The 22,803-nt window shown below is 45.7% G+C and overlaps 1 protein-coding gene across 5 annotated transcripts in view; it reads right to left on the reverse strand.

The window, feature by feature from the left end:
• Positions 1-22,803, reverse strand: part of ZNF710 (zinc finger protein 710) — a 63,932-nt gene that overhangs the window by 39,118 nt on the left and 2,011 nt on the right. For 3 of the 5 annotated variants that reach the window (XM_049705775.1, XM_012536209.3, XM_033402855.2), the window contains exon 2: positions 22,548-22,639. The exons of the other annotated variants lie outside the window; for them this stretch is intronic. In XM_049705775.1, the coding sequence (XP_049561732.1) occupies positions 22,548-22,621 (74 nt within the window). In that variant the 5' untranslated portion in view covers positions 22,622-22,639. The remainder of the gene's footprint in view (positions 1-22,547; positions 22,640-22,803) is intronic. 5 annotated transcript variants of the gene reach the window in all.

Here is a 22,803-nt window from a genome sequence, read left to right on the forward strand (position 1 = left end):
CCAGGTCCCTCCCCTACTAGTGCTCGCCTTCTCTGCTGGTCCTTCACTCAAGGGCCAAGAAGCAGGCCAGGGACCCTGAAATCCCAACACTATACTGGCCTCTCTCCCTGCCAGCACCTCCTTTCTGAAGACCAAAGGCAGAGTCCCTGCAGGCTCCCCTCGCGCCAGCAGGGAAACCTTGGGGTCTGCTGCCCCAGCCTGGGGTTCTTCCTGAGGCCCCTGCCATCAGGCCTCCTCTCCTGAAGGGGCAGAGGACCCTAGCAGCATCATTTCCAAGGGCTTGTAGTTCACATCATCAAAACCTCTCAAGCCCAATCTGGAGGGTAACTTGGAAGGGGCTTAAGTCCCCGCAGGTGCCAGGTGTGCAAAGGAAACACACCTGCAGGCAAAGCCAGAGGCAGCTGGACACCGGCACCCTGCCCACGGCCAGGACAAAGCCAGGCTCAGCAGGCCTGCAGGGTGTCCGGGCCAAGGGCAGGCAGGCCTCTCAGAAGGGGCCAGGAGAGCAAGCCGAGGAAGCAGGAGGCCAGGCCTGAGAGGGAGGGCCCGCCAGGAACCGAATTAATCAGCAGGAAACTGATGGTTATTTCCTGACAACTCCACCACCGCTACCACCACCAAGAGCACAGAAAACACACACACAGGAATTCAGAAACAGGGAGGGCAGCTGGCAACTTCCTGGAGACCCACAATGCAGCCACTTTTTCAAATACTCTAGACAAAACAACACAGAGCACCCTCCCTTTCCCAAGTGCAGACGGTGTGCGGAGCCCCTCGTGTGTGTTATCTCATTTCTATCTTGCACGAAAACCTTTCCAGGAGGGACTGTCATTCCCCGTTTTCTGAACTCTGAGGTGCAGAGCAAAGGGAGAGGACCAAAGTCACAGCTAGTGGTGCCCGAGTTTCCAAGGCCAGGCTTGGCAGGTCTCCGACGGCCACCCCTTAAGCCACCTCGCTCCACCACCCTGGACCAACCAATCTCTCCCCCAGGCTCCACGACCAGGGTTTACAGGAATCCTATGGCACGAGAGGAAGGGCTCAAAATAGAGGAGTCAGCTGGTGTGGCAGTGGACCCCCTTCTGCATGAACTGGCCTCTTGGGCTTTGGAGGGTGGGGGTGAGAAGTCTTCCGCCTCTCCCCCGACTCTTCTTCTGCTTTCCACTTCTTCAACTTAAGAGCACATCTTTTAACATAGCCAGTGCTTCTCAAACTCTCTGCATTGGAAGATCTGTTTTATTTTATTTACTTCTTTTTTTATTTATTATTTTGGGCTGCGTTGGGTCTTCGTTGCTGCACGCAGGCTTTCTCTAGTTGCGGCAAGCGGGGGCTACTCTTTGTTGTGGTGCACAGGCTTCGCATTGTGGTGGCTTCTCTTGTTGTGGAGCGTGGGCTCTAGAGTGAGGGGGCTTCAGTAGATGCGTCACATAGGCTCAGTAGTTGTGGCACGAGGGCTCAGTAGTTGTGGCTTGCGGGCTTAGTTGCTCCGCGGCATGTGGGATCCTCCCGGACCAGGGCTCGAACCCGTGTCCCCTGCATTGGCAGGTGGATTCTTAACCACCGCGCCACCAGGGAAGCCTTGGAAGATCGGTTTTATTTGAATCCCTGGAAGGACTAACAGGCAGCTCCTGGTCCCTCGACCTGTCACATGAAGTCAGTGATGCCCACCCTGGTCCACACCCTGATCAAGATGGAGCTGCTGATCACCCACCTGGATGTCGTCATGGCAACATTAAACTATAAAAGTTTCTAAGCCTCATTCTCAATTTCTCTTGGCTGGCTAGCATCGGTCCACGGCCCATCCTTCTGTGTGGCACTGGCCTAAGAATGTATGACAGTGTTTATAAATTCAAAATTTTTTAATGCAGAGGTGTATCTTTCCTCTTAGATGAAAATTCTACCCATGGGTAAGAGAGCCTCAAATTTGCCCTTTCTTAATATTTCAAACATGCGTTCTTAATCTCCACTCTTTGGGGGTGTTTGATTTTCCACAGCCATCTCTCCTGCCTCTCCTCTCTCTTAAAAATAGAAAATAATACATTTAAGTTCCTTAAGTGTTCTTGGAATTTACATTCAACGACACGTGACCTGCTGAGTTCCATGAAGCTGAGGTGTGAAGAAAATGTTCTGTCAATGAGAAATTCACAAGTGCTCAGAACAGAGCACAAAATTTGCAGTCCTTAACCATGGTCATAGCTCCAATCGGTTCCTACAGATGAAAACGGGCTTTGGTTTATACCAGCCGAAGCATTTATAGGTTAAATCTCAAAAGATAAAGGCCGCTTCAACAGTTCAGTTGGCCCACGTTGGCCGTAACAAGACTGGCAGCTGGGAACCACCTGAAGGCATTACGACATGCAGATGCTTGGGTCCCGCCCAGATCCTGGGGACTTGGGGCTGGACACAGGGAACTGCATTTTAACCAGCTCCCCAGCAGGGAATAACAAACAGTGTGGCCACTGAAGGTGCCCTCCTGCGTAAGAACCAGGAGTGAAGGGGTGTGACCAGCGGCCCAAAAGATTTGGTCTTGGGAAAGTAAAACAAGCCCAAAGAAAACCAACTGGGTTTATTCCACTGAGGCAAGTGCTACGTAAAGCCCTGGCATAGAGAGACCCACGGAATAAATTCAGTTTATTTGTTTGTTTGTTTGTTGAAGGTGGTCTCATATTCTCCACTTAGCTGGGCCTGGCACATAGCACACTCTCAACTAGTGTCAGCTGTTGTTCATAGACCAAGTTATTAAAGCCCAGAAGGCTTGTGATTTTGCAGAAAGTCAAGTTCTTGGTGAAACCAAGACTTGCCCTGGGACTCATGCCTCTGTCCTCTGTGTCTCAGTTTCCTCATCCATAAAATGGAGATAATACTTGCTTATTCTCATGGCTGTTGTGAAAATTAAATGAGGGAATGGCTTTGTAAGCACATTTAGCCTGGTCTCTAGTAAGCACTTAATAAATAATAACTGTTCAGATAATCATTATCAATTTTGAAAGTCCGAGATGACATAAAATCTGTTTCCATGTGACCTGGAATTTGTTTATTCCAGATGGTTCTTATTAGCACTAAGTGCCCTGGACATGCTGAGTGGCCAGAATAGTCTCTGTGCCTTGGTGGAGACTTTTGTTATGGGCCGGGAGAGCTAACCACCCTTCAAATATCCCACCCCATGACACACACCTGGCTTGCGCTTGTTCTTGGGGAGACCAGCTGGCTGGCGGAAGTTCTCTGCAAACATGTCCCTGGGCTGAGTCCCTCTGAGAGGTTTTGCAGTGGGCACTCGTCCAGAACATTTATTATGTCCATAATATGCCGGGCATGGCGCTGGGCACTGGACAAAAGAACAGCAATAAAGAGAGCAGAGCCTTCCCCTGCCATGAGCTTACAAAACTATAAAGTGGGTATAAATTGTTTTTGATTAAAATTTCTATTGTAAAGTTAATAAAACCACCCACTACAAAGAGTTTGAAAAAGATGGAAGTGAAAATAATTAATACTCCTTCTCATCCTAACTCAACAGCTTCTTATGTATTTCTTCCTCGTCCTCTTCAAGCGTATGGTTTTCACATGGTTTTTTTTTTTTTTTTTTTGCGGTACGTGGGCCTCTCACTGTTGTGGCCTCTCCCGCTGCGGAGCACAGGCTCCAGACGCGCAGGCCCAGCGGCCATGGCTCACCGGCCCAGCCGCTCCGCGGCATGTGGGATCTTCCCGGACCAGGGCACGAACCCGTGTCCCCTGCATCGGCAGGCGGACTCTCAACCACTGCGCCACCAGGGAAGCCCTGTTTGTTTGTTTTTTTTACTTTATTTTTGGCTGTGCTGGCTCTTTGTTGCTGCACGCGGGCTTTCTCTAGTTGCGGCAAGCGGGGGCTACTCTTTGTTGCAGTGCGCGGGCTTCTGATTGCAGTGGCTTCTCTTGTTGTGGAGCATGGGCTCTAGGCGCGCTGGCTTCAGTAGTTGTGGTGCTCAGGCTTTGTTACTCTGCGGCATGTGGGATCTTCCCGGACCAGGGCTCGAATGTGCGTCCCCTGCATTGGCAGGCAGATTCTTAACCACTGAGCCACCAGGGAAGCCCTTTTCACATGGTTTTGATCATGGTGTGTACAATCTGGTGTCCTGCTTATTTTCCCTGGATGACACTGGCAAGTTTCCATGTTTCATGTTCATAATCAATAATCCATGTTCATAAACACAGAATATTCAGAAGAGTGCACAGATTACCATTCGCCTGCCCATTCTTGCAGTGAAGGACATTCAGGTTGCTTCCAATTTGTCCACACTGCCCACAAAATGCCTTCATGCATTCATGCAGAAAGATAGAGGGAAGAGGCAAATGCTATGTAATTTGAAGGTGTCAGATGGGTCTGGTTGAATAATGCCACTGTGTGAACTTGGGCAAGTTACTTAACCTCTTTGAACTTCAATTTCCCCCCAAATGGGCATAACACCTCCATCATACAGTTGTGGAGAGGATTTAACAGGAGACCATCAGTAAAACACCGAGCAAGGGGCCTGATACTCAATAGATGTGTGCCTTCTTTTCTCTCATATATCACAAGGTCATGACTATGACTCCTGAGTGCCTTCTCAAGGACTAGGGCAATCTGCAGAGAAACCCTCAGAGCATGGTGTGCCAGCTCCCTAAACCCTCCATACAGATTGCTAAATTCTGGGAGACTTAGCATTTGCAAGCTGAAGTATTCAGGGGAGAAGTGATATGTGCTCTGCAATTTACTTAAAAAATGGTTCAGGACAAAAACATACACATGTACAAATAAAGCAAATATGGCAAATGTTCACTTCTGTTATATCTAGTCGGGTGTACGAGTATTTACTGTACTATCCTTTCAACTTTTCTATATATTTGAAATTTTTCATAATAAAACCTTGGGGAAAAACCTCTTGCTAATTTAAAAGGTAAAAAATGGTATCATGCTTTAAAAATTTGCATTGCATCCATTTATTTGTTCAACAGATATTAATTCAACACAGTCAACAAATATTACTTCAATAAAGTATCTGTCATGCAGTGAGTTGACCTGGTCCCTGACCTCATGGAGCATACCATCTGGCATTTCTTTGGGTTGGGTGTTTATTTGCTAATTATTAATATAGTTTGTTCACTTTGTCTTCAAGTTTAAATCTTGATTTTTTTAAACTAATATGTATAGGTTCTTGGTAGAATTAAAATATTAACCCTTCAAGTGTCTCATGAGAAGCTCTTTTCCCCGCAACTCTCAATTGTTTTGTAGAATTTACATAGCAGTTACAATTTTTTAAAGGTAGTCAAATCTGTTGAATTTTTTGATGACTTTTTTTATTTCTCAACTTTGGAAATCAACCTCCAGCCCAAAATTTGTTATAGAGTAAATTGTACATACTGTTATGTTTACTCCTTTATATTTCTGTTTCAGTATTATCCTGGTGACTAGCATTTTAAAAGCCATGTTAAACAGTGATGGTGATAGCAGGCCTCCTTATTTTGTTACTGGTTTCAACAGGAATGCTTCTAGTGTTTCTCACTTAATTAACATTGGCTATTGGTTTGAAATTGATATCCTTAATCAAGCTGAGAATGCAGCCTTCTATTCCTTTTTTGGTGTATTGATTAGTTAGAAATGGATGTTCGATTTTAATCAATTATCCCCCTGCATATATTGGAATCAATCTGATTTTACTTCTTTAACCCATTAGCATGACGCAGTTACTATATTAAGCTTTCCTAATACTGACAATTCCCCCCCACTTGCCCCACTGGGTTATGGTGGATGACTTGTTTAACATATTATTGAATTCTATTTCCGACACAGCATTTTCATTCTTTAATATGGTCTTTTTGCCATGTTTAATATCAGGCTGATTTTGCTTTGAAGAATGAATTGGAGAGCTCTCCATCTTTTGCTAAGCCATGGAATAGCTTAACATTCTCAGTATTATCAAATCTAAAACAATTACCTAGCAAAAACACTTGGCACTGGTGTCTTCTTTAGGTAGAGGGGGCAGTAGTTGATGATGATTGCAAATTTTTTCTCAATTAGCAACATATACATTTTCAGAAAAGCATTCGTTTAAATGAGATTTTCAAATTTAAGCCTAGTGTGCACATATTTTTATTTTTTAAAACCTCTCTACCTATTGCAGTGTCCCCTTTCTCATTCCTATTATTTTTTTCCTTTTCTCTCTTTTATTTTTCAAATAGATCTGCCAAAGGTTAGGACACTTTACTGTTTGTTTAAAAACAGAATCAGCTCTTGGATATACTTGCTAATTTCACTGTATTTCTATTTTCTAATTCATTTATTTCTGCCTTTATCTTCACTTTTTATCTTTCCCATTTTCCTTAGGGGCTGTTTTTTATTCTTTTTTTCCCTCTAAGATCTCAGGCTGAATGCCTGGTTTATTTATTCTCTTTTTCTCTCTCCCCTTTTAATAATAAAAACATTTAAGGCAATGAGAATAGTGCCAGATGTCTCCCATAGGTTTGGTTATGTGGCACTCTAGTTTTCAATGCTTTCTAAATATTTGTCACTATGTTCTTTATTTCTTCCTTGACCCAACAGCAATCTAGGAGAGTTTTAAATTTTTTCAAGTGGTTAGGCTTTAGTTCTAGTATGTTTAAATTTATAATATTTTGGCAAGGTTTACTGCATGGTGATCACAGGACTCTCTGACTGGCACAACTTCTGTTTTGGGTAGACCGTGAGTTCTTACAGTTGGTTACTGGTGGCTGACAGAAATATTTGCAGAGCATATGCTCGCTTGCAAAGCCCAAGTGCTTTTGAAAAGTTTTTGCTTGCCATAATGTTATGTCAAATGAAAAAGGATATAAAGTTCAGGGTGTTTGTAACCAGTTTAAAATACAATATATTTACCTATGTGCATGGAAAAAGACTGTGAAGAAATATATAAAGGTACTAAACAGGGTTGGTAATTTCTAAGGGGGGAGATTATGGGCAATTTTTATTTTCTTTACAATTTTCTGTATTTTCAACTTTTCTATATAGGCATAAGATTTACTATTTTCATAATAAGATTTCTTTAAATGTTTGGTAACAGAAATGCTTGCTCTGAGTTTTGTCTTTGCAAAGCTCCCCCTGGCCAGAGAGTTAAGAAGTCACCAGGCAGAACTTGAGGGATAACTGGATTTGGACCCCAAACAGTGTCCATACCTGAAGACGGTGGCCCTGCGAGGAGCCCACGGTCACTCAGGCTGTGGAGGTCCCCCCTGCGGGAGGGGATTCACTCCCCAGGGGCCCCCAGGAGCACCACCTTCGTCCCTCCATGCTCCTCATGCTAATGACCATCCCCCCATTACTGTCACGGAAGAGTTTTCCCTCAGAGGGAAAGAGTGAAATCCAACTACTGCAACTGATGCGTGCAGGCTTTTATTTCCTTTCTACCTCAACACGATCTCTGAGGCCCGCTTCCAAAATGGCATTTTCAGCCCAAGGTCAACTGCAGAGCCCGTGTGAATCCAGAGGAGCTCTGGCCCCTGGAAATGGACAAAGTGGCTGTACCCCCAGATCCTGCCACTCAGCCCAACACCAGCAGCTCTGGAGGGGGGCAGCCACGTTCCCACGAGCTGCGCGCTCCGTGTGTGGGGCAATAAACTCCAGAGACGTCCAGAAGCCTGCTCTGGGACGGAGGAGAAAACAGGAAGGGAAGCTAAGGGAGAGGCTGGGAGACCCATCGTTTCAGAAGCATTTCACAAGCGTGCGACTGGCAAAGATACCACACAGGCGCCCTGGCCCTGCGTTTATTACCTTTACTAGGAGTCATCTCACACTGGGGTCTTTCTGCTCTGTTTCTCTGTCCTCCATCCTCGCTCACCCAAGTCCTCTGCTAGAAGACAGATGCCTCGGCTGGCTTCCACTGAGCCCCGGGGAGTCTGGGGACACTCTTAGAAACTCACAGAAGAGAATCCTGACCCACAGGGAATGTATTAAGATGGCCAGGCAAAGATGGCAAGGGCCAGAGGAAGTGCAGCGACAGGCAAAAAGATGCTGGCGTGTGCCGAGCGCCCCAGGAGTGGCTTGTACCTTGGGAATACGTCTTGTCTCTTTCTCGATAAACTTTTGCCCCCCACCCCTGTGGCTTCCTACATCCAGGCAGCTCTGCCCACCACCCTGGCTGTTCTGGGCAGTGACCTTCAAGTATGTCTATGTTTCATCCTGATGCCACTTACAGGTACCAACTTCCTGCCCTCTGCTCCATGCAGTGTCTACACAGTGGAATGAATCGCCCAAATCAGAATGTAGCCATTGCCCTTTGGAAGAATGCTCTTCAGGGGAGGGGTGCTACCAGTGCATCAGCCCCCAGAACTTGCTGGGGGAGAATGGGAGTGGGCAAGCGTTTCAGCTCTAATTTTTGCCTAGAAATCAACAGGCTCTCCAGCGGCTCATCTGACCCACCTCTGCATCTCCTGCTTTACTTTTCTGGAGTGTCTTGAGAGTTAGGTGGCAGAGAGGTTTAATAAATGGAGTGTGAACTCTGGATTCAATCATACCTAGTTCAAATCCTGCTACCATCCCTTACAGGTGCAAGGCCTTGGGAAAGTGGCTGCCTTCATGAACCTCAGTTTTCTGCCTCCAAAATGGGTCAGGGGGACTTCCCTGGTGGCGCAGTGTTAAGAATCTACCTGCCAAACCAGGGGACATGGGTTCGATCCCTGGTTCAAGAAGATCTCACGTGCCATGGAGCAACTAAGCCCGTGCATCACAACTACTGAAGCCCACATGCCTAGAGACCATACTCCGCAACAAGAGAAGCCACCGAAATGAGAAGCACGTGCACCGCAACAGAGAGTAGTGCCCGCTAGCTGCAACTAGAGAAAGCCCATATGCAGCAATGAAGACCCAATGTAGCCAAAAATAATTTTTTTAAAAAAATGTTAAAACGGGTCAGGAATGCTGTTTCTTACAGAGTCATTGAATTAGAAGAGTCTAGCCCAGTGTCTGGCCCAGAGCAAGTGGTCAACAAACATTGGTCCTCTTTCTCCTTCCCTTGCTGGGATTGAGGAAACCCATCCTGAAGATCTTATGCAACATTTCAGAAGACCTTCCTACATTTTCAATTCAGTAACTATGTGTTGAGAATACACCTCAGTGGAAAATTTTTACTTGGGGTTATTTCTTGGTGAGTTCTAAGAAACACGGTCAAGCACAGAAAACGTACTTTTATACATTATCTGTAAACAGCTGGTGCAGAGCAGAAATTTCAGTTGAAGTGAGAAAGAATTCAAGCAAAAGTGCTATACTTATTCCTCTGAGGGATTTCTCAACCCTCAGATCAATTCTTCCGAGGGGATTTCCCCACATGGAATAACAGCATAAGCCCCGAGTGCCCTGGCTTATGCCAGAGTGATCTGTCATGTTGTTTCTTTGCTCAGAACCCACTGGTGGCTCCCCTAGGCCTCTGGATGAAGTTCAAGTCTTTGGACACATTCCCAGATCGGCCCCTCCAGCTCCATCTTCTACCATCCCACCTCTATACCCTCCCTCCCATCCACACCAAACCACCACTGACTCTTTGAATGCGCCTGTACTTTCTGCCTTTGTATATTCTAGTCCCCCAATGGAATGCCCCTGCTTCCCTTGTCTGCTGACACTCAGCGAAACACCACCTCCACCAGTCTTCCCTGCACTCCTCTGCACCTTCACCACGTCCAGAGAGCGAATTTCCTGTGCTCTTGTCTGCATATCCCATATCCCTTCTGGCTGAGGGCCTGCTGGGAACAAAGACCATGCCATTCCCCTTTATATCAGAGTTTAGTAGGTGCTTGGGAAATGTTTGCTGATTGAATGAAGAAATAAAGAAATGACACAGGGAGGTTTGTAACAGAAAAGAGTTTTCAGGATGGTGTGGGGTTCTCCCCAACTTCACAGGCCTGTGGTCCACAGGTAACAATGATTACCACGTATCACACAACACAGAGCACACCTATGAAAAGTAGGCACATGAACCCATTTCGCAGGCCACGAAATCAAGGCTTGGCTAGGAAGGCTGGGACTCATCAGGGCTAGGAGATGGTGAGCCAGGATGGAAGGCCATGGCTCCTCTGATCCTGAGTCCCACAACTTGCAGTAAGGTCCTCCCCTTGCCTGTGAGCCCACTTCCACGGCAGGCGACCTTTTAGATCCATCCCTGCCTGTGGGGAGAAGAGCAGCTCTGTGTTTCTGTGATTAATGTACTTTTCGTCCTGCAGAGCCTCCTAAGGCCAAGAAAGGGCCAGGTCAGAAGTTACAGCACACATGGGAGCAAACAATCGACTATATCTCAGGCCACGCAGAGCCGAGACCCTCACTCTTGGACCCAACTCTCCCACACTGCTAAGGGTGGGGGCCACGCTGTCTCTCACAGGACACCAAAGCTGCCCATTTCTTGTGCCTTTGGTGGGTCCAACATCATTAAAAGTGGACCCTGGTTTTCTCCAAATCAATTAGTTAAGAAGCAAGGTGACGACTTTCATTGGAATCTAAGGTTACAGAATGAGGTCTGTAACATTGTGTCTCAAATGGGGGAAGGGGGTAGAGACTGAGGAATGGGGATGGGCCATTCAGGGAAGAGAGGCAGGACCTGGCAGATAAGAGATCTCATCCACCAGACAGATAACAGGGCTAAAATGACAAAGGAGCTAGAAGCCGTGCTGGCCTGTTGAGAGAAAGAAAGAGCATATTAAATTTTAAACAAAGCCCACCCCAGGGGAACCTCCAGCCTCCCTCTCCCAACCCATGCCTCCCATTTTCAGCACACTAGTCATCAAGTTCATAGAAACCGAAATGTCCCTCATCTCTAGGGGCTGGGTTTTGTGTTTTTGTTTTTCTGTAATCCAACGGGCAGCAGCTGGCACACTGTGTCTCTGGGGGATGGTGGGGAGGGAGTTTGGGACTCCCTGAGCCCCTGTGGCCTTCCCACCAGGCCTGAGAAAGGAGGGCAGGCTGGAACCAGCTTCGGCTGGGACAGCACCACCTGGACAGGGGATCGATGGGGGGCTGGGAACCAGAGCAAAGCGGGTGCAGGGAAAGAGCAGGAAGTGAAAGGTCCAGATGGTAGGCAGCAGCCTAGGTGTCACTAGGAGCCAAGAGGAAAGAAGGAACTAAGAAGTAGGGAAGGTCCTCAGAGGCCTCATCAACCAGCGTAAATAATGTGCTGGTATGGAGGAGGAAGAGAGCAGAAAAGGAGGAAGAGGCAGCTAGGAGCTGGAAAGGAAGGCTCAATTTAGCCCAAGCAAATGTTACTTCCTCAGTAATTCCGTCAAACCTCCCTCCCCCGCCAGGCCCCCACCTCCACAAAGTGATGGATGGGAATCGGGCTGCAAGGGCTGAAGGTCTGGGCAGAGACACTCCCCTGGGCAGGACCCGCGGGACAGGGTCTGAAGCCTGCACAGGAAATCTCCATGCCACCCCGACAAACACCAACCAACCTCAGTCTATGGAGTTAGGGCAGGATGTTTATTTTATAAGCATCTTCTTCAAAGAAAGACCGGCCTAAGCTCCCTGAGAGAGTCTGGAATCCTCAAAGCCAGCACTGCCCCAGGCACCCTAAGGATGGGCCCCCTGGGGTTTCCCTGGGGAGCCACAGGCCTGCCCAGGTGCCTGCAGAGGAGACAAGAAAGGCCTCCAGCCTCAGTGCTTGAGGCCCACTGCAAACAAAGGGACAAGGATGGGAGGTTCTCCTACATAGGTCAGCTGTGCCCCGGGTCTCTCAGGCCTTTCCCAGGCCGGTGCCTCTTAACCAACATGAGTGAAACAGTTGAAAAGCGGTGTCTTAAAAACGCATAATCAGCTTTTAAAAGAATAAGACTTAGTATTCACCTAAAAGGAATCAAAAATACTACACGACATTTCTGGAGGCCAATTTAACCATCTATATCCAGAGCATTTAGAATGTGTCCTTGGTCCAGTGGATTCCCTGCTAGAAATATATCCCAAGGATATAATCAAAAAATACCCAAGGATGTTCACCACAGCATTCTCTATAAGAGAGAAGAGGAAAAAACCTAAATTTAGGGGACTGCTTAAATATGTGGAAGGGTATATCATATACTGAAATATTAATAATTATAGGTGGTTTTAATTTTCTTCTTTTTGCTTGTTTCTATTTCCTAAATTTTCTGCAACAATCATAAATCTCTCTGTAACAAGAAAAAAAATCAATAAAAGCTATTTTCTAAAAAACAAAAGGAACAGATCCAAGAGACTGTGCATTCGTTGGACATTCAAATCTGAACTGGATTTGAACAAAACAAAACTGGACAGAGACACTTAAAACCACCTAAGAATATTTTCAAGGACTAAGAGGTGGTTTCCAGTGAAGGGAAATTAAAATCCTCCAGAAGGCCTGAGTGAGTGCAGGAAGGGTGAGTCAGGAGCAGGGAGCCAAATCCCCAGAAGAGTCAGGACCCAACATTTCTGTCCTTAGAGTAACTGCCATGGTGGGGGAGGGGTTGGGGTAGAGGGCGGGGATGAGAACAGGCAGAGGGGCCGGAGGTGTGAAAAGACAGATGTTACTTTTGTCCCTGATCAAGGAAAGGACAATGGCCATCTCTTTAGACAGTGAATTCAAGCTGAGTGAGATTTGTTCATCTACCTGGCAACAGGGAATGAATTTTTACAACCAAGGTATAGAAGCCCCCAAACAGAGGTGTGGAAGAGAAATTCTGACAAGCTCTGTAACTGAAGCAAAAGAACTTAGCTGATGTTACACAGAAATTTTTCCAGATAATGAGCTAGAACACAAGAAGATAACGGAGTGGAACGCTCGGGAGGGCGTTAAGAGTACCAGGTGTAGCATTAACAGAAGGTGGCCTTTGCGTAAGATGACCTAGAGCCCAAGGAAGGAAAAATCCCACAGGACGTGGACTTAATTATTCAAGCATCAGGAAAACCTGAGGAGCAATGGGAGATGTCTAAATTTCTCCAGTCCTCTTTCTGATCAAAAGCTTTAAAATCTATCTCAGAGATCAAAATTCATCCATTTGGGAAACGTTTATGGGGTGCCTCCTATCCATGCACGCATTCAGCAGACAGCCAGGTGCAAACTTGCCGTGGGTGCCACTCTGTGATGTTCAAAGCACTTCCACTTCCACTGGTCTAACAAACAAAAACGGACAGCATGGGTCACTAGCATGCATCCCTCATAAAGATGCCAAGTAGCACAGTGACAGGGTGCTGGACATGCTAGCTCAGGCCCACGGATCCTAAAGACTTCCCACCCCCATGAGCATTCCTCAGCCCCAGTGGACCTTGACTCTCTCTTAAGAAATGATGACTCCAACTTGGAAAATACATATGACACCACACATGAGGACAGCTGGTGCTGGATGATTCTGTCTCTTAAAGACATCAAATTCTTCCCCCAGGTGAAGCTGTATCCTATAAATTACAGCCTCGCATTATGTATGGCCAACACCTTTAGCTTTGTTCTCCGTGGAGAATTTCTCTTCAGCAAAGAGGAAGCAGTCAATACCCTACTTTGAAAACAGCACAGGTGTTTCTGTGAGACAAAAACCAAAACAAAAATCAAAAAAACACCTCTTCCTCCCTTTAATTAAAGGGATTGCACCTGTGTATAGAAAAATAGGAAAAAGTTGTTCTTCCAGAATCTTCCATGTACTAAGTACTTTCAGCCCTGAAAACGTCCCCACCGTAAAACAAAGTGAAGGCACCAGCTTACGGTACCAGCAAGTGCTCCCTTGGCACCTGACAGCAGCTGGTACCTACCTGAGGCCAGTTCATAACGACAGTAATAAAAGTTCCCTTGAAATAGTGTTAAGGTTCAGACACTCTGATGAAAGCTGGGAACTTCAAAGATAGGACTGCAAAGCCCATCCCTAATCCTCCTCATTGTGTCTGATGCGGAGGGCTGGGTTCTGGGCTGGCTCCACCACCTACTGCCTGAGCTTTGCCCAGTAGGACTTGTGAGCCTGCCAGCCAGCTGGAGGAGGCGGGATGGAACTTTGCACTCACTCCCACAGGGGGTCGGGGGGGTTGTCCAGGCCATGGTGCACAGCCATTGGTCCTTGACCTATGAGAAGTCGGTTAAAAATAAAGGAAGGAAACAAGAAAATTCTGATCTACAGACATGAGCCCAATGATTCTGGAGTGAGAACTGGATTCAGTGCCAGGTTCCAAGGCTCTCTCCATGAACCTGGGCAAGTCATTGCAGACTTCCAGGCTTCAGTTTCTTGGTCAATAAAAATGGTAACCTCCCTAGGGGCTGCTGAGGGGAGTAACTAAAATACCCTGTATGAAAATGCAGAACAAAAGTGTGATCCCTATTCCCTTCCTCCCTCCTTCCCACCCTCCCTTCTTTCCACCCTAACCTCCTTTAAAAAAAATTTTTTTTAAATTAGGTAATATAGGGAATTTCCTGGCAGTCCGGTGATTAGGACTCCGTGCTTCCACTGCAGGGAGCACGGGTTCTGTCGCTGGTCAGGGAACTAAGATCCTGCAAGACACGCAGTATGGCCAAAAATAAATAAATAAATTAGGTAGTATATGCACAAAGTACAAAATTCAAAATGTAGAAAAAGGAACACAGTGAAAAGTCAGCATCTGCTGTGGGAAACCACTATTACCAGTCTCCTAGGTATCCTTGCAGAATGCTGCATAGCCAGGCATTCTGTCTCTTACTTTCTTACTTAAGAAAATAGCTCAGCAACCACATCGATACATAGGGAGCTTTTACATTCTTCTGTACAGCTGCATAGAGTGGCATTGCATGGTTATAGGATAATTTATTTACCAGTTCTCTAGTGATGGACATTAAGGTTGTTCCCCCCACCCCTTTTTCGCTTTTATAAGCAATGACGCAATGAACTATCTTGAAAAATGCATCATTTCACATGTATGCTCATATCTGTGAGAGGAATTCCCAGAAGTGGAGTTGCTTGTGCACTTTTAATAAATACTGTCGGGCTTCCCTGGTGGCACAGTGGTTAAAAATCCGCCTGCCAATGCAGGGGACACGGGTTTGAGCCCTGGTCTGGGAAGATCCCACATGCTGCTGAGCAACTAAACCCGTACGCCACAACTACTGAGCCTGCGCTCTAGAGCCCGTGAGCCACAACTATGGAGCCTGCACGCCTAGAGCCCGTGCTCCGCAACAAGAGAAGCCACCACAATGAGAGGCCCGCACACCACAACGAAGAGTAGCCCCCCGCTCACCGCAACTAGAGAAAGCCCGTGTACAGCAGCAAAGACCCAATGAAGTCAAAAATAAATAAAATAAATAAATTTATTAAATAAATAAATATTGTCAAAACCCTCTTTATACAGGTTGTACCAACTTACACTCTTTCAACAGTTACAAGAGCATCTATTTCCACTGTCACTTCTCCATAGCAGAGTTAACACTTCTCTTATTACTAGTGGGGCTGAACACCTTATATGGTTAAGAACCACTTGTATTTCCTTTTCTGTGACTGGTTCTTAGCCCATTTTAAAAATTGGGTTGATAGTCTTTTTCTTGTTGATTTTCTCTTTTTAGATATTATGGAAATTAGCCCTATCTCTGATATATGTTGCAAAAATGTTTCCCCAGTTTTGAGAAGTGGAAGACTCTTTTGACTGTTTATAATAATTTTGCCTCACAGAAATTTTTTACTTGTGTAGGGTCAGATATATTAATCTTTTCTTCTATGGATTCTGGGTTTTAAGTCAAAGTTAAAAAGTATTTTCCCTGAGTTCATTTTTTACATTTAACATCTTTAATCCATCTGAAATTTATTTTGTTATAAAGTGTTCTTTTTTTAGACAGCCATCAGGTTGTCTCAAGTCACAAATTTTAAAATGCCACCTTTCTAAAATGTCACCTTTCATATTAATTTATCATTGAGTCCCTTTTCTTTCTTCTCTTCCAAATCATGCCCCTTTATCTCAGAATCACGCTCTTTCTCTCCAAGGCCCTCCCATCCCTTCATTCCATTTGTGAGTCAAGAGTTGATCCATGTTATCATGACTGACAGTCACACAAATTATGTTGAATCTCAGTATCTTAGAGCAAGTAGAGATCTCAGAAGCGTCCCTTCATTTTATAGCTAAGGTCACTCAGATCCAAAGAGGTAAACTGGACCTGTCCAAGATCACAGGGTAGCTTAGTGCTTGTGATTTTTTTTATTACTATTCAAGAAGAACAGAAATATTGATTTTGCCATAAATTCCACTCAGTCAATAGATATCTATTAAGCAACTACTCTGCCCAACAGTGAACAGGCACTGGGGCTCCAGAAATAAATGACACAGCTCTGACCTTTCAAGAAGTTCTAAAAAAAAAACAGAAGTTCTGAGTCCAGTGTGGGGTCTGAACACACACATCCACAGACTAATAGATAAGGTGAAAATGGCCAACGAATGTAGAAGGACTGGTTAATTTTGCAAGGGATGGCATGGAGAAGGCTCAGAAGATGCATAGTTTTCAGTTGGGCCTGACATGACTAGGACTTTGTCCAAATATGGAGAGAAGGCATTTGGCAATAACGGAACAATGGGACAAAGTGGGGGGGTCTGGTGGTATATCGTCAGGAAGGAAGTACTCTGGCTTAGTGTTAGCTCTGGGCAGAGTTTTAAATGAAAAGGCTCCTCTGAGAATCTGTGGTCATTAGCCAGCCAAGTGGGTTTGGGCTCTGGTCCTCAAAACTGCAAGCTAAGAATTATAAATAAATGACCCATCTGTAGGGTCTTAAGGTGTCTGGCAGAAGGCAACACATATTCTCCCTGGAAGAATGTACTCTCATCCCATACATTAAAGAATTCTCACAGATAGAATTCTAACAAATATAAGCTCACAATAGAAAATCACAAAAAGAAATAAGCCCTCATGAGTGAGAGGGAGCAGAATCATCAAACAACAGAACTACACCTGTAAATACTTCAGATACTAGAATTATTGGATACAAAAAAAAAAAAGGTGTTTAATATGATTAAGGAAATGAGGAGTTAAAAACCCAGGTAAAGGGCTTCCCTGGTGGCGCAATGGTTGAGAGTCTGCCTGCCGATGCAGGGGACGCGGGTTCGTGCCCCGGTCCGGGAAGATCCCACATGCCGCGGAGCGGCTTGGCCCGTGAGCCATGGCCGCTGAGCCTGTGCGTCCGGAGCCTGTGCTCCGCAACGGGAGAGGCCACAACAGTGAGAGGCCCGCGTACTACAAAAAAAAAAAAAAAAAAATCTCAGTGGAAGGGCTGAAGAGAAAATTAGAGATAAGTGAAGAGAGAATTAATGAGCTGGAAGACAAATAAGAAATTACCCAGAAAACACTATAAAAAACCAAAAGATTGAAAATGAAAAAGAAGTTAAGAGAGGGGGGTGTGGGATGAATTGGGAGATTGGGATTGACATATATACACTACCATATATAAAACAGATAACTAATGAGAACCTACTGTATAGCACAGGGGACTCTACTCAGTGCTCTGTGGTGACCTAAATGGGAAGGAAATCTAAAAAAGAGTGGATTTATGTATATGTATAACTGATTCACTTTGCTGTACAGCAGAAACTAACATTATAAAGCAACTATACTCCAATAAAAATTAAAAAAAAAAAAGTTAAGATGTCAAGGAGATGTAAAGGATAGAATAAGATCTAACATATATCTAATTGGAGTTCCCAAGGAGAAACCAGAGAGAGAATGATAGAGAGATAAAAGTCAAAGAGATAAAGCATGAAAATTTTCTAGAACTGATCAAAGTCACTAATCTTTGGTTTCAGGAAGTCTAACGAATCCTTAGACAAATAAAATAAAATCCACTCCTAAATGCATTAAACTGCAAAACACACACACACGTGCACACGTGTGTGAACACACACCACCACCACCACCACCACAACAACAAAACAACAACCAGAGAGAAGAAATTACCTAAGATCAATAACTGGGCTACTACCTTCTCAATATCAATAAGGAAAGTCGGAAGATAGTAGAATACCATCTTTCAATACTAAGACAAAATAACTGTCAAGCTAATGTTTTATACCCAGTAAAACAATCTCTTAACAATAAATATGAAATAAAATTTTAGCCAAACAGGAACTGAAAGTTTATGATTAAAACACCTCCACCACATGATGTTCTGATTCCAGAAGGAAAGCCTGAGATGCAGGGAGAAATATGGGTAAACAAAATGGTAACTATGTGGAAAATCAAAAGTTAACCAACCTTTCATTGCACTGCATTACTTGAAAAAAGATATGGATACCAACTAACTTTAAACCTTATGCAGTCTGCATGCATCAAAAGGACAGAAATAGAGTATGTAAGTTCCAAAGCAGTAAAGAAAAAAAAGAGTAGAGAAAAAAAAAAAAAAAACCATTTGCAGGGTGAAGCCATAGACATGGACGGGAAGCAAGTAGCAAAGAACCGTGGCTGAGGCACCAAAGCATAGCCAGGAGAGGAAGGAGTGGCAGAAAAAGCAGGATTAGAGAGGCAGGAGCAGGACCCAGAGTGATGAGCCAGAACCCACGACAGGCAAGAGTATCACAACAGTACAGCTACAGAGAAGCCAGGTAAGTAGAGGCTACCAGATGTGATCAGGAGGTGGCTGGGAACCTCTGGGAGTGGAGTGGGGGTGAACCTGATGCTTCAGAGCTGGAGAGGAGAGGGAGAGAGAGGAAGTAGGGATGGAAATTGTGGCCTCTTCTTTGTGAAGTCCCAGGGTGAAGAGAAGTGAAATGGGAGGGGGGCAGGGGAGAGGCAGGGCCAAAGGAGAGGGAGACAGGTGTGTCGGTAGCTGTAGCGGGGAACTGGGGCACAGGAGGATGTCCAGTGCTCAGTCGTAGGCAGGCAGCCTGGGCAGGACATGGGAATAAGGGTTGATGGTGGGCATGAGGCCCAGGTGAGCAGGCAGAGGTATCCCAGCTTGGGGCAGGGGTGGGCGGGGTTGCTTCAAGTAGGGCTGTGCAGTGGGGGGCCTGGAAGGATTCAGAATTTCAGAGGTGACCTGCTTCCAGGTAATGGCGAGTCCACAGTGGTTCTGTGGCTAGCAAATGGATGGGAGGTTGAGACTGTGGGCCTAGGGACCCCAGGATTGGACATCACAGGGTGGGGTTAACCAACCAGCACCGCCAGCCTCCAAAGGGTCCCTAATTCTTACTGAGAGGCCCGCTCAGGCGTGGTCCTTGTGAGGACATTCTGGCGTGGTGCATAAAGCAACTATTAAAGTTTGTACAATTTTTTTTTACCAAAACCGTGCACGACAACCTTCCCAATCCAGAAGACAAACAGCACATAACCAAGAGTCATCACAGAAGTTCTAGTCTCCCATGTAAATCTGCAAGGTGGACATTCCTGCTTTCTGTAGTGATCATTCTTACCTGATTTTGATTCTCTGTTTATTATACCCTGGGGGGCAGGGAAGGAAGAAAGGGAAGGCAGTTGGGCCACAATGTGATCCCTTATTCTCAACTTCCAACTGCACTGAAAATCCTCACATTTCCAACAGTTCTCTCGGTACTCCCAAAATATACACATGATAGAGCATATGTATTTAATATCAGAAACTCCTTTCTGATGATGGTTGTAGAAGACAGAACCAAAACCCCTCTAGAGATCAACCCACTTTTAATAGTCTCTTTACTCCATTTACAAATATATAGATGATAAAGATAATACATACTGGTAAATATTCAAATGGCACAGAAATGAGTAAGAGAGATGACAAAAGGCCTCTGTACTTGGGGTAAGGCACTAGGGGTGGCAGAAGGGTCAGGTCTGTGAGCTCCTCTTTAGTGCTTACTGAAGTCAGACCAGAGCATGGACTAGTAGCTATGCTGGCCCCCACCAGGGGGAGGCGCCGTAGAGGTGGATGCTGTGTAAGCCCAGGTCCTTTCCCTCAGTAAAGCTTGGAGACAGCACACACCAGCAAAAGCCAAAGATCTAAGAAGCCAGAAGGAACTTGTGGGATGATCTAATTCCCTCGTTATTACTCTTCCAAGTCATTCCAAGTTGGGTGACTTGCCTGAGTCACCCAACTCATTCGCAGCAAAGCTGTGAACCTCCCAGTTCGGTACTTTGATTCCATCAGTATTTCTTAGACTTTACCACGCACGGGAATCTTGTTAAGATGCAGATTCAGCAGGTCTGGGGTAGGCCCGAGATCTTGCATTTCTAACAAGCTCTCAGGTGATGCTGATGCTGCTGGTGCATGGACCACATACAGAGTAGCAAGAGTTTACATCAAGGCTAATGGACTATCCCACCTGGTTAAAGCCTCTTCACCCACCCTTTGCGTGGCTGTTTAAATGACCTTTCTTCCGGAAAGCCTCCCTTCCCCCATCCTCCCTGATTATCAGCTCCCATGGTCTCTGTACTTTTTCCTTTGAAGCATTTATAACAACTGTAATTAAAGAGCATTTGTTTAATTATTAGTTTAATGTCTGTCTCCCAGGGAGACTGCAAGCTCCACGAGGACCGGACCAGCAGACTGTCGATAAAAGGGCAGCTGTTGTGGGCTGGAGCAGCCTGGACCAGCATCCTTGGAGGAGGAAGGGAAGGCTTGTACTGGTGGGAAACACCTTCTAGAGGCCTCATGGCCAAGGGTGACACTTCTGCCGTTAAAATTCCCACCAGTTTCAAATACATGCCGACTAAAATGTAACTTGAAAAGCAACCTTTAAAAAACAAAAAGTCTCCTAAATCTTTATCAAAGATGTACTGAACAAATATATGTGGTAAATAAAAATAAATTTGAATAGTGGGATAAATTTAAAAAAAAAGTCTTTATCAAGTGCAAAACAGCCCCAATCTGGTACTAGCCACTCTGCCTGGGGAATAATTAGGTCCCCAGTAAATATTCCCTTACAGTCCTCAGACACTGTGAGGGCCTTGGCAAAAGAAGCAGAGGGCCTGCTCCCTGACCAGCCTCATTCTGTTGCAGACCAATTTCTTTTCCAATTTTTCTGCTGCCATCCTTTCTAGCAACCCCAAAGCTCTGAATGCCCAGCTCCTTGGAGTGGGCAGAGATATCTGAACTCATCATCATTCTAGGGTGGCCAAGTTTGAAGTCAGTCTGCCTGGGTTCAGACACCAGCAGTTCTGTGCCCTTGTATGTAACTAATTTCTTTGTGCTCCAGTTTCCGAATCTGCCAGATGGGAATAACAATGCAGTAACTAGCACCTGTGAGGACTAAGGGAGATGATACACATAAATCACTTACACAAGCCTGGCCCAAGATCTACGATTATTATTATCCTCCCCATATCCGGTCCGATTCAAGATCTCTCTATTGTTTCACACAAGTCTCCACCCAGTGGCTCCACCTCATTCAAAATTTACTCTTCCCAGCCTCTCCTGCCTTACCTGTCTGGAGCTTGTTCGAAGCAATGACTCACTGCAAAACTCTGCAGCTCCCATCAATCACCTCCCTGTCTCTGCCTCTGTGTGTCATTTGTGGGTCCCCGCTGGGAGGGAAATCTTTTTCCTCATGTCCAGTACCTTTATTCAACAAGTATTTATCGAGGGCCCACTATGCGCCAGGTCCTGTTCTAGGCACAAGGGCTTAGCAATGAACAAAGAAAGACCTCTATCCTCATGAACTGAAAGTAGTAAGAGATCTAACCCACGAATAGAGATCAGTTCGGGTCTCTGGCCCTTCCTTACGTCCCCATTCTTTTCCCTGACCAAGCCTAAATAAATCACACACAAGTACAAAGCATGAAGAAAACATTCCAGATCAAAAAATGCTCAGTGTGACTTGGGCACATCCCGATGACTAAACTGCTGCCCCGTTAAACTGGTAGACGTTGAAGAAGTACGCATTGTAACAGCCAGAAACACCCGGTTTCCCCAAGTAGTCACACCAGCCATCAAATCCTCCAGAACAGTATGTATAACACAACTAGAAAATAAGGTCCTTCATTTACTTATCTCATGAGGGTAGGATAAGCCCACGTTTTCATGTTCTCACAGCCACATTCTTCAGATGAATGAAGCCTGATTCGGGTTCCCCAGCAGGAATACAGGCAGCAGCCTTGTGTTAACAGCACTGGAAATGGACTCTGAAAGCCCAGGTTTCAGTGCTGGCTCTGTCGCTTACTGTGTGATTTCAGGCATGGAGCTTTTCTCATGCCTCACTTTCTTCAGACAACCTCTAAGGTCCTCTTCCAGTTTTGCAGTCTAAGGGCTGGGATCAACCACCATTAACATGAGACACAGCAGATTCACAGATTCCTTAATTCAACAAAATGAGCCCCTGCCCTCAGATCCAGGGGGTGAGCAAGCCGATGAGGAGCCTGTGGACAGCATCCTGAGATGCACCCGACTACTCCTTTACTGATTTACTCCCATCTAACTTCAAACCTGAGCTTTCCAAGCACAACTCTGATAGAAATATCCCTGGGCCACAAGGCAAACCCAAAACAGAAGGCATGCAAAATCTCCGGTGGGCCCATTAGTCTCCCTTCCTCCAACTCAAAAAACCATTCCAGACCATGTCCATCTCCTTGTCTCTAGACAGGAGCCTAAAATTAGTCTCCCTGGTAGAAAATGCCTCGTTAGAACGGAAGTGACCCAAGTGTAGAACAAATGGCCCGCTGGCCACACACCACAGGACAAGGACTCACCCGGGAATCCGCTCTGAGAAGAAGAGTGAACCTCTGCTCCCACTGCAACTCACTGCATCTGCCTCCATGGGCATACAGGCAACCAGGTGAGCCTGGAGGAAAGAAAAATGTGACCCAAATGGCCAACTCCCCCTACCCTAAAGAAAGCAGCCCTACCCCCACTGCCCTCATGCAAGAAAGCCGGGTCCTGCAGGTTAGTGGAGCACTAGTGCGGCTAGAACTACAGGTGACCAATTAGAGGTCCTGTTCCCAGACT

Source organism: Orcinus orca, chromosome 2, assembly GCF_937001465.1.
Source record: "Orcinus orca chromosome 2, mOrcOrc1.1, whole genome shotgun sequence".
Lineage (NCBI taxonomy): Eukaryota > Metazoa > Chordata > Mammalia > Artiodactyla > Delphinidae > Orcinus > Orcinus orca.